At 36.1% G+C, this 12,725-nt stretch overlaps 1 protein-coding gene across 3 annotated transcripts; it reads left to right on the top strand.

Moving 5' to 3' along the window:
* The first annotated feature begins 2,290 nt into the window (after positions 1–2,290).
* LOC110456389 (organic cation transporter protein-like) lies at positions 2,291–11,648 on the top strand. Of its 3 annotated transcripts, none has more exons than XM_021507098.1 (10): positions 2,291–2,488; positions 2,831–2,888; positions 3,267–3,510; positions 5,668–5,771; positions 6,345–6,499; positions 6,938–7,106; positions 8,355–8,573; positions 9,058–9,284; positions 10,591–10,772; positions 10,962–11,648. In XM_021507098.1, the coding sequence occupies exons 2-10, from the start codon at positions 2,863–2,865 to the stop codon at positions 11,145–11,147; spliced, it is 1,512 nt and encodes a 503-aa protein (XP_021362773.1). In that variant the 5' UTR covers positions 2,291–2,488; positions 2,831–2,862; the 3' UTR covers positions 11,148–11,648. The 3 variants fall into 3 exon arrangements, with proteins under 3 accessions (XP_021362773.1, XP_021362774.1, XP_021362772.1); XM_021507099.1 differs by having other exon boundaries at positions 2,831–2,895; XM_021507097.1 differs by lacking the exon at positions 2,831–2,888.
* The last annotated feature ends 1,077 nt before the right edge of the window (positions 11,649–12,725 follow it).

Here is a 12,725-nt window from a genome sequence, read left to right as displayed (position 1 = left end):
TAATATCAGACGAAGAAGATGATACATCTATGTATGGATGAATAATAAAAATACATCCCGGTAATTGTTATTCAAGTAATCATATATATCTGAATATGAAACTAAATAAAAACAAATCACAGGTTATGGAAGCATCGTGTCAATTATAACATCTCAATGCCTCAATACTGCCTTGTATTGGACATGCACGTAACAATATCCGTAGGCTGTTAATGTTTGGCTGTGAGTTGTGGTACTCATTTACAAACTCAGGTTGACGTAGTCTGTAATCAGGACATCACTTGAAAACGGTTTTACTGTTGACGCAATTGACATACTGTACTAGTTCAGCTTTCATGATTTTTTAAATGAAACATTTAAGTCGGGTAATTTTCCTCCAAAGTTACCTTGGAAACATCTAGTTCAAAATGTTCTTTGTAAAGAATCAGATGACTGGAAAACTCGTTTAGATCACTCGCCCTATTTTTCGAGGTTCAAAAATCTTCATTCTGAAATGAAACCTTCAGTGATCTGGTACTTTTCAAAATGTCATCCTTCTTTTATTGGAACTTGCAAAACTGTTTCCAAACTGTGGTTACTCCACCTGATTGCGAAATATAATCCGCTCATTGTAAGGGTGACTTTAAAGACGCAGTCGCCCATTGTTTGTTAGACTGCGGCGAATTAGAATTAGCAAATTTGCGGGATGCTCTTTCGACGAATTTTGTAAATCTTTCGACCAGTCAGATAGAGAAGTCCAGTGGCTACTCTGCAAGGTGCTCCAAGCGCTGTCATTTGTGATGCTTTTAATGACTATGTTAAATCGTTCACGTCTTGTATCAAAGATTTCTAATAATTTAGTCACTTGCACTCACCGTTCTCATCTATATTGTACTGTTAATTATTTTGGAAGAAATAAAGATATGATAATGATGATGATGATGATGATGATGATGATGAATACTGCCTTGTATTGGACATGTATGTTACAATATCCGTTGTAAATAATAAAATAATATGTATTTAGTTGTATACAACATAAAAACATTACAAATACGAAGTACACCTAATAACACCTTCTATGAAATGTACATGTTTAATGCAGTAAATGAGTAACTTACAGCCGAAATGTTACACAAATATATGTCTATGTATTGATTCCCTTTTGTTTTTTTATTGTCATTCAGTTAAATATAAAAACAAAAATAGCAGATACATAAACACAAAATCTACACGTCACGTGAATTCGTACAAAGTGCTCCATAATGATACGCTGTAAAATGAAATTCGAAACCATTATTTTTTCTCAACAATTGACATTTTTTTAAATTTTATACTGTGTTTTGCGATTGAACTTATATTAGTTAAAAATAAGAGGCGTAATCATAACTCTCGTTTAGATAATCTATTAATAAGTCAATTAATGAAATTACGTATCTACGATCAATATACACTAATGAACTTTCTAAACAAAATGATAATTAAGAAGTATTGAATATCAAAACTCGCTAGCGCAATGACACGGTGTTTTCAGGACGTCCACGTGACCCACACAGACCTGTCCGTGACCTGGTCTATAGCGCTGTATGTACACAATTAAAAACAGGGGAGGTCAGTGGAACAGACGTTAGGATGCTGTATACTCTCGAACCCACCACACTTAGTCAGGTCTACATAGTCATGAGTCAACTGTCTATACAAGTTACAAATTTCAATATATCAGTCAGAGTGAACCTAATTGACAGGTCACTGGTAGTTAGTGACCGAATTGTATTTGACAGGTTCGCGTTGTTGATTTTTTCACATCGTCTTTCCGTTCTGAATTTTTCCTTGTTTATAAGTGCCTTGGTATATCTGTTTTTCAGTTTGCTCCATGAACATGACGCCACATTTAACAGGTCCTCGCTCAACCATTGAAGCAATGATATGTGGAAAAGTCAGTCAGATGGAACCCTTATGTTCGAGTTTCTCTTGAAATCTCTGATATATTTAATTTAATTTATTTGTCCCTGTCCTGAAACATACTTTCCCTAGGTGGTTGATTCGTTCCATATTTTATATTTATCTCATAAAAAAATTGACAATTTTCGTTCAATGTCCTTGACATTTTTTTATTAAGTGTATCACAGGAAATTCAAATGTTTGCACGCTTCAAAACATTATGATTGATTATCATTTATCATGGTATTTATGAAGATAAAATGTATTATGTATAAAGTTAGGAAGACAGTAGACCCTTGGTTCAAAAAGACAACACGTGATCCTGACCTCAATTTATCTTAAAAGTATGTATATAGCCACTGATAGCTGGGCGACACAGCAGACTAGTGTGTAGATCGCGTAGGTCAGGCTGATCAATGACCAACATGAAGTTTGACGATATTCTATCACACATTGGAGAGTTTGGTTTTTACCAAAAACGGTTGTACCTGCTGCTATGTATGCCCGCGATCAGTGTGGGTTGTTACATGATGATGTTGGTCATTACTATGGCTACACCTGAACACAGGTAAGGAACAAAACCATTATTTTTTATTCGTCTTTTTTGTTTTCCTCTATATGGTATTTACAAAATTGTAGTTATGTATGATAAACAAGCAAACTTATAACACATGTTACAAATAATGGTATTTTTTGTAATAAATATCACATTGTTACAAATGTATAGTATGACAAGTTTTATCGGCTATTTGGTTGAGTAATAATTCTCGTTGTTTTGCGTACCTTGCATATCTTAAATTAGTAATATAAATAGATGTTTTACATATTGTTCATTATCAATAATTTTCCAAATGCAAAATTTGACTGCAGTAATTATTCTGGAAAATGTTTCCTTGAATTTTGATATCAGCAGGGGCAGATTCAGCCGGTCTTATCTGGTGTATGTCCGCCATGTCTGACCATCCCTTGTAGGTGGTGAGTTCTAGAAACGGAAAATATGCTATTCTTAACATAGATTCCGTTTGTTTACTGCACTTGATCTGCACAGCATTCGATTTAAATCTGAATTCATCAAATCCAAAAATCCAAAATCATCTTTTAAGCAACAGTATGAATAGAAAAAAAGTTAAGACATATTAAAATTATTCCTCACAGCTGATCTAGCTCGTTCATTTCATATTTATTTTCAGCTTGTATTATATGATTGCATATAAAATCAAACTTTGGTTCCATCATGTCTTGATAAATTTGTCATTATTTCTACGCTGTATACAAGGTATTACTGCATGATGCACGGAGAGTGATAACAGTCACAATATTTATCTCGACCGTATTTGCCGTTCCAGATGCCAGATCCCAGGGTATGAAAACGATACATATGCGATACTTGGCGACACTCACAGGTTTTTAGTCAATGTCAGCATCCCATTGGCAAGTGAAGACGAGGATTTTCTGTATGAGAAATGCCACATGTATACATGCAATAATGGAAATTCTGCAGCTAACTGTCCCATCCAAAATAGAACTCGGGTCAAATGCTCAAGCTGGGTGTACGACAAGGAAACGTTCCATGAAACCTTTACCTCAATGGTAGGTATGTCTGTACTGTTTAAACCTTTACTTCAATGGTAGGTATGTCTGTACTGTTTAAACCTCTACCTCAATGGAAGGTATGTCTGTACTGTTTAAACCTTTACTTCAATGGTAGGTATGTCTGTACTGTTTAAACCTTTACCTCAATGGTAGGTATGTATGTACTGTTTAAACCTTAACCTCGATGGTAGGTATGTCAGTCCTGTTTAAACTTTTTACCTCAATTTATTCAAAAACTGGGGATAACATTTGTAATAGTACCAACAGGATCCGCGCGGGAGCTAGTATGAAGCAATTGTTGAGAAATATTACGATCAAAGCCGTAGCGTGATAGCTGTATGGTCAAACTAAACATCGCGTGTTCCTATGAAAGGGCATAGCATACGTTTTAAATACTAAAAATACTATAGGAAATATGGATGATGACCCATGACATTTGAATGATTGCACGTTAAGCACTCATATGTAAACAAGGAAAACAGATAAGAAAACTCGTTAGAAATACTTTTGTGTAATAGTAACTACATGTATCCAACAAAAGAGATTTGCAGATGAACAATAAGACCGCACGATAGTACATAGATAGCTGTTCAGGCTTACGGATAGGTAAGCTATGCGTAATAACTAACATTATCACTTGTAAGAAAGTTACGTAAGTATTACATGACCTTGTCAACATTCAATAAACAGCGTATGAAGAACAACCCTTAGTATTCAGGCTTGGAGATAGGTGACCTATACCTATCAACTGTCAGTATCGTTTGTCAATAAACATCAAAATCTACTAACCGAGGGCTCCTACTCACCCAGGAATTCATCATAACAGCCATAGGTGGGAGCGTCGGAGTTAATCTCTATGTCTCTCAAAGAAGGCCGCTTAATTTCTCATTCAGTTTCATTATGTATCACTGTAATATACAGGAAAGTGTATCAATCATTCATTCATTCAGCTAGTTAATTATCACATTCTTTCAACCTGATGAATTTACACACTTATTAATTTTATTCAATATTTTTTGCAATTATGAAAGAAGAACTGTCCAAATCATCTTTAAATAAAATTCTTTTGTTTATTCATTTATTTTCAGTAAACCAATCATTTAATTATCTCATTCATTCAACTTGATGCAGGTATACGATTTCTTTTTTTATTCAATTTCAATTATAAAAGAAAATATATACAAAGGAATCCTTTATTGTTTTAAAAGAACCACCAACATGAAACATTGAATATTGATAGAAGGATAAAATATTAATCTTGGTGAAATAAACAAAGAGTACCCGCAGTGTAATGTCGTTATCTGGGTAGTTATATCAGGTCGAGATAGTCTCCTAGATCAAGGTCGGCCAGGCATCTCACCTTTATAAAGTCAAAACATGGTCAAGTAGTTTATGGTATGTTTGTGCAATCATACACAAAGGTTATACAAACGTTGTTGTAAATGATTGTAGCATACTTCGACAAGACAATGGGACGTATTGTATCATCTTAATGATCATTCGGACATCTGTTACCGATATCAATCCATTCAGTGCCAGGTTTGGATTTGTTATGCGTTTTGCGACCTCGCAACAGCTCATGTATTTGGAGACGATGCTCAGATATGAAAAGCAAGAGTTACTTTAAAGTATCAGAGTTAGCAAGAGTTACTTTAAAGTATCATCTCACCAAAGTGCCATATCCTTTGTTATAAACGATAGCATGATACCCCAACCGGTCACAGTATTCTGCCAATTAAATAACCATATGTTCCTAGGGAGACACCGTCGAAAGGAAAGGGTATGATAAAAAAGATAAAACAGAGGTCCGAAGTGTTGCTTTGGTATAGCAGCCCTGTTTATGTTGTACTTTAAGGATCCCTGAGCAGAGGGAACAGATGGAAACTCAGATTCTGCAACGTCAACACAGGAACAAAATACAATATAGTTAACACACAAGGTCATTATATACAATAGCGTCAACACATAAAGACAATATATACAACGTCAACACACAGGGATAAAATATACCACAAAGTCAACACTCAACGACAGGAAAAAATATTTAAATGTCTAGTGTCATCACTCAAGGACAGGCTATACAATAGAGTCAACACACAAAGGCAATATATACCATAGTGTTTAACGGTGGCGCTATCTTGACATGTTTGATAGACAAACCTGGTCTGTGATGATGCTCTGAAGACGTCCCATGCACAGATGCTCTTCTACTTCGGCGTCCTTGTTGGGGATCTCGGGTTTGGACTGGTTGCAGATATGTAAGTATGAAAATGTTTGCCTGTTACTTCTGAATAAATTATTTCATCCACAAGTGCGGTTGTGGAAACATCGAGCTGAATGTTGTTTTTCATTTGGTAAAGGTCGACGTTGTCGTTTCTTTTGGCTCGTGGTCATCATTTTAAAAACAACGTTTCGATATCGATGATAATATAAATGAATGCCCAGAGCTGCGTTACTGTTGTTTACATTTTAAGCCATAATGATGATAACAAAGTGATGACCGGAAACATGGAAGTAGTGGCTTGTGAAATCCTGTTGTAAAAATAGAATAAAAGTACAAATACTGGTAAAGCCTCTCAGGCTATCTAATGTAGCAGGCAATATGACAAAGTGTTTACGTAAAACAATAAATGAAGCAGGGTATGTGATGTCTGTTAAATCGAAGGGTGTCTTCATATGAATTCTATATACTGTATTTTATACTTATCAAACATAACATTAAGTTCACGATACCGGCACTGACCTAGCCAAATAAAATGGCCCTTGCAGGTAAGGTAATAAATTACGGAAAAGAAAAATCTTACGGATCGTCGTTGCGTATGTTTCCACAGTATTGGTCGTAAGAAGACACTGTACGTCACTTTTATCATCCTGCTGGGGTCGGCGTTCGGAGTCGCATGGGCACCAAACTGGACCAGCTTCGTCATCCTGGAGTTTGTCATAGGAGCCTCCAATCATGGGGCCTTCATCATTTGCTGTGTTCTAGGTACGTCAACTGGCTGGCTGCACCAAAGTTTTATGTTCACAGAACCTCGTCCTGTTTTTCTGCATGTTTTTCTAAAGAATGAAAGCATCGAATATTTAGGCTAAGTCTGATTTGATAGACGTGAATGAGTAAACGCATCTTAGGGCTAGGACGCTTCATTGACAACACAAGCTTGACATTAAGGCAGTATTCCTATTATCATATTCCTCCTTGGTTGTTACATTCTTACATTCTGAATGTATAAGTATGCCTCGAATATGTTGGTAAAATGTATTGCGTGTATATGGGCATGTGGTATTCTTTAACGTAAAAATCACCAAACATATATAATTGTTTACTTGCATTTTATACTACTGTAATTTATATGTATTGATATTAGCAATTGATTTAAACGAAATTGTAGATTTCACTTCGATCTGTGATGAATATTTGTTACAGGTCTGGAAATGGTTGGGCCTAGCAAACGTGTTTGGGCCGGAATCCTAGTGCACGCATTCTTCGCCCTTGGGCTGGTGTACCTTGTGGGTATGGGCTACTTCCTGAGAAACTGGTTCTGGGTACAGATTGCAGTAGCCACACCCTGCGCATTCTTTCTTTCCTATTGGTTGTGAGTAAACATAGAACATAGATACACTCAGTATGGGAGATTTGGGGAAGCAAGATATCAGGGATGAGACATTTGAATGTGTACATAGGATGACGCGAGATAAGAAGTCGTCGGTAGGAATGTGTTAGAGTAAGGAAAATAACGTTTAGCATTATCAATGCTGTTCTAATTTTGGCGATGAATACTGTGATGACATGTTTTAATATAGTGTCAAATAAGTGCACGTTATTATTTTCATGCAGCAGTGACAATACCCAAATCTTAAGTAATAATAGGGGGTGTTAAATAGAGCAAGAATCAGCTAGATGTCAACAAAATCGTTATTCGAACTCAAAGTCAAAAAGGGAAAATGATGAGCAAATGCGAGATTTAATACTAACAGTTGTTCAGGAGGAATAAGCGTTGGGTGTCTTCGGTAGTATGTTTCAGTGAGGTAGCACTATTATGTCGGCATCAGTTCCACGCTATCACACGAACATATCGCAGCCTCCCAAAATACACACACATACACTACACGCATGCATCTTGCACACAGGGGAGTCCATCCTTTAATGACCTTAGCTGTTATTAGGACGGTAAACAAAATAAAACGAAAACCAAACCAAGCCTGCTTCATCGACGACGAGTAAATATCGGTCAAATCCAAGTAGTGTCACCCTCTCAAAGCTAAGAATGGGGTTATGGTAACAACTGAAAAGGTTCACTTATGATCATATCGAAAACTTCGACCTTTATATCACACGAGTAAATAGCAACTCCCCTGATGAAATCAGGATAGCGACAATCAAACTTGCCAAACGTCTTCATGATCCTGTATCTGTGGAATCTCTGTGTTTTACGTGTGTCTGTCAGGGTTATATTGAGTCGATTGTAGCATACTGTAGCTACAGTTTGCAGTATACATATTCTATGAAGTGCTGAAGTCAATAGTAGAAACTGAGTGACACCGAAACAAATAAATACAGTACCATGACATAACCCAAAAACATAAAAATTATAATAGAATAAGGAAACAATTTTTAGTTAAGAGTGTGAACATTTGGAAATTTTGGAGAGAGAGGGAGCGGTGACAGAGATAAAGAGAAGACAATGAGGATTTAAAAAGTAAAGGGTGTTGTCATTGCTAATCTTTAATAATATGAATCAGAAATATAAGGGCAAAAACTAGTCATCACCGACAGTTTTAAAGCAACGTGTTACCTTCATTACTATACAAAAATGCAAAACGTCTTACGTGTTATGTTCTAGTTTCATTCCTGAGTCTCCACGCTGGCTGATCAGTCAAGGGCGGTTCGGCGAGGCGGACAAGATTATTGAGAAGGCCGCCAGGGTAAACAAGAAACCGCTACCTCCATCTTTAATGAAGGTCAACAAGGAGGAGAATGACACGGGCTCAGATGGAAGAATCTGGCATCTCTTTTCTAACAGAGTGCTCCTTACAAGGACACTTATAGTCTATTTCAATTGGTAAATAGCACGATAATGAATTCTAACATCTCTGACGTCTTGACGCTATAAGAGTTTTGTCAATTCATTAGATTATCATATGATCACTTTATAATTTTATTCATCTCATTTTTTCGGTTTATACTGTTGATTAATCTCTAGTTGTAAACATTTTGTATTTTTTCTGGGTTCATAAGTTAATTGTTACATTTGAACAATTTCATATTTTCTAATTATAACTAATTCACGTGAATTAAGTACTGTTTATTTTGCGTCATTTTTGGGACTATCCCCCAGTATTTCTAATTCTCAGTACACACAATTATATCTCGGTTGTAGCTGTTGAACTATTTTCGAATGAAATCGCAAGCTCTTTCCATTCTTGATCATTCCTTTTCCTGAATGTAACACGAAGCTTACATATCATGAAAACCATGTATAGTTTATTGATCACAGACTATAGTTAACTAAAACAATGAACCGTATCGAACTATTCCTGTTACAGGGCTGTCGTCAGTATGATATACTACGGAGTGACCATGCACACTGGGAATATGAATGGGGATTTTTACCTCAACTTCTTTCTGTTAGCTGTTGTCGAGTTCCCCGCGTACTTTATTTCGATAGCACTCCTCGATCGGTGGGGAAGGAAGAGGACTCACTGCGCATGTATGCTACTTGGTGGAATCGCATGCATCTCTACGATATTTCCGGTTATTTTTGGCGGTCCAGGTGAGACAATACTTCACATGTTTAAAAAAGAATGAAATGCTGGGGATGGGCAATACTCAAACTGGTTTGTGTTCAATCTGTTAGGCGGTGCAAATATGCTTCTGTTCCCTTCAGAGAGATATGCAAGATGTTCTACTTCGATTTGTTGACTTTGCTTTAATGTAGAAAGTCAAATACTTGTTTCTTGTTGAATTCGACATTTTACAGCCATTTATGGTAACTATCTCCGACAAAAATGTTTATGCATCATATATTTAGATGTCGGAAAGTCCACATGAACTTATCTGAATTGTTGCCTCTATCTTTTCCGTAGTGTACGCTTTTCCCTTCCTAAACATTATATCTTAAGAACTTACTGAGATATGTTAATTAAAATGTTCCTAATCAAATACTTTGCATAAGGGAAAATGTTCAGTCTATGTCAGCGAGCATCCTCGGAAATAGCATAGTCAACAGATCTACGACTAGCCGAAATGTTATACTCATTCATCAAGTATTTAGCATTTTCAAAAAAGAATTTTGTGATGTGAAACACATGATTTCAACTTTTCCCATCTCTATTGAACTGCTTTTCCGATGCAACAATTTCATATTACATAAACGACTAATATACAGTATTATTGAATATTTATATTGCACCTACAACTGTCAGATCCAGTAGATATATTGGTTATCTCCCCTGCCAACAGGACAAAACAATGTTCGCAGTCAATAACACACCAGAGATCTAGTCATCAATATCAATTAAATGAGCACTGCTGTTAAGATTTTTCAATACAAACCCCTATCAGTTCAATAAAGCCAGGTGCATTAGCTTCATTTTCAGTCAGATTTTATATTTTGATTCAATAGAATTAATAAAAAAAAATAAGTAGCTAATGACAGTTAACATTGCTACTCTATTTTGAGTGAGATCTCGACTTGAGGTAGGGATATATCGAGATAGGCCGTAATCATATTCAATATATAAATCTCTTCTTGCCTATGTGTAAAAATGTTATGTATGTCACAAAAATGATTTAAAGTCTTATACATACAACGAAATGTTGTGGTCATAGATCATTTCAACAAATATAACCTATACATGTATCGTCTGTTCCTGTTGTTGTATTTCCTGTCTAAGGTATTTGCCCATGCCGCGACTTTTGGTATTCTCCTTTGCTCTTCATGTGCTATGCATCAAAGTATCTAGCAGTCAATGTGTTCATTGATTTTTAGTAGATCACCAGACAAACCTCGTAAATAAAAAGGATGTCATGTTGTAATCAAGTTTGATAACTATGACTCTCTCGCTTCAATTTTCCAGATTTGCAGCCCCTTACACTGGCCCTTGCCATAGTAGGTAAAATAGGAGCGGCAGGAGCATTTGGTGTAATCTATATTTTCTCAGCTGAACTGTTCCCAACAGTTGTCAGGAACGCCGGAATGGGTAGCAGTTCCTGTGTGGCACGTATCGGAGGCATGCTCGCGCCATATGTAGCTTCTTCAGTAAGTCAGTTTACAACGGTATGCTGGTCCCATAATTTAACATTCACTGAGGAAGCGCTGAAATAACACTGAAATTGTTAATTTTATGATTGGCTAATTCTAAATATAAAAATTATAAAATGTAGATTGGCATTTACGTTCAGTGCTTTATCATATCACTGTTGCACTAAAACGGTATTTTGTTTGTAGGGTGACCTGGTGGGCGGGAAGTTCGGGAAGGCCTTACCTTTGGTGATATTTGGAGCGTTTTCGGTAGCTGCTGGACTGATGTGTTTACTTCTACCAGAAACATTGCATAAAAAACTTCCCGAGACAATTGAGGATGGTGTCAACTTCGACAAGGGAAGCAAGAAAACGTTATACGAAAAAAACTGATCATTTTCTACCATTATGTACAGCATTGTTTTAATTATACATGTATTCATCTTTTAATAAATATATGGAATATAAAAAGAACCAACCTATTTCAGTAAAACTGCTAGTCTACGGTCAACTATACAAACTCAAATCTCAATAATAACAACCATATAACCATATGTTATGATAAATGCTACTTGCCAACAAGTTAATTGAACAAAATAGTGCTGCATATCAAAGTTTACTTGGTCAGTATTACTGTTAAATACTCACATATGCAAGGTTCGGAATAATTTCAAAAAATGATAATTAGACCAAACATTCCTAATTGGTAAGCATGTATGTCTTTTCATAGCGTCAAAAAAGTCAACTTATCAAAATAAGTTATAAAAAAGTTCACATAATACAAGAAGTCTATCACTATACTTCCATACATTACAATTATAAGCCCAACTGTCAAATTAAACGTCCCATCATTTATCTCTTCCGTTTGTCAAAACCATTACAATCCTAAGAATACCAGCAAATAAATACAAAACTAATTTTCCATAGACAAAACTTACTTTATCCTCTTAGTTATTTTTTTGAGACAAACCATCAACAAAAATGAGACACCCCTGAGCATTTCCTTTCCCCCTGTACGGTCCTCCTTCAAGTCCCTTTTCCTTCTTTCTACTTCCTAGTAGTGTCTATGAGCCGCTATGTGGCCTAACCTATTCCACATCCTCTTATGTTTTCTAGCACGATGTTTCTGCCTTTTTTCCTCTTACATTTATATTCCTGACGACTCCTGAACACCTAATAAAATAGAAATAAATGAAGAAATTAATAAAATTTCCCGTCAGTTTTTCCATATTTCATGCTTCTAGTCCCTTGTTTTGTTCTTTGCATTCCATGTTTGATACCGGTTAAAACAGTTCAAAGATTCATAACCTTTGTAGATAGTCTTTTCACTCTTTCAAAATGTTTTCGTCCATTGAGATGCTTTTACCTTGGTAGCAAAACTGTGTATCACCTAGTTTGATTGGTTTATTATTCGTTGTATTCACTCATTTTCGTTTTCATGCTCTTCATTTATATAATGCATGTTCCTGTAGATGGTCCTTGGTGCGAGACATCATTCGGTCATGGGTCCTTCAACTGTTCCACCAATCGCTACTGTAATCCTCTATATTAGTCCTAAGTGATGTCGATATGAGTCGGTCGATTAGGATTGTGAATAGTAATGGTAAAATGACACACCCGATGTGGTTTTGAACCCCTCTTGGTCCACTCTGTCGAGTCCAACAGAACACTGGTAGTCATCGTACACGTGCTTGATCATGATATTTTTTGCAGGAATTCCGTTTACTACTTAAACAGATCAAAGGATGTCTCTATGAACAGATTCTACTAAATTCGTATATTAACTGGCATTCCACCCTTGTCGATACCTGATCGTCCCTTTCTAAAGCCAACCAGTTACCTTATGATGTTAACTCTGCAGCTTTGATTTTCTGCGACATACTTACAACTTTGTATAGACAGAACATTAATACCATGCTGATTTTGGCAGTTTGGCAGTTCTACTTTTTCGTGAAGGGCGATGATGGCAGT

The sequence above is a fragment of the Mizuhopecten yessoensis genome, unplaced genomic scaffold (genome assembly GCF_002113885.1).
Source record: "Mizuhopecten yessoensis strain PY_sf001 unplaced genomic scaffold, ASM211388v2 scaffold8745, whole genome shotgun sequence".
Lineage (NCBI taxonomy): Eukaryota > Metazoa > Mollusca > Bivalvia > Pectinida > Pectinidae > Mizuhopecten > Mizuhopecten yessoensis.
The sequence above is the reverse complement of the archived record's forward strand: the minus strand, read 5'-3'. Positions and strand labels throughout refer to the sequence as shown.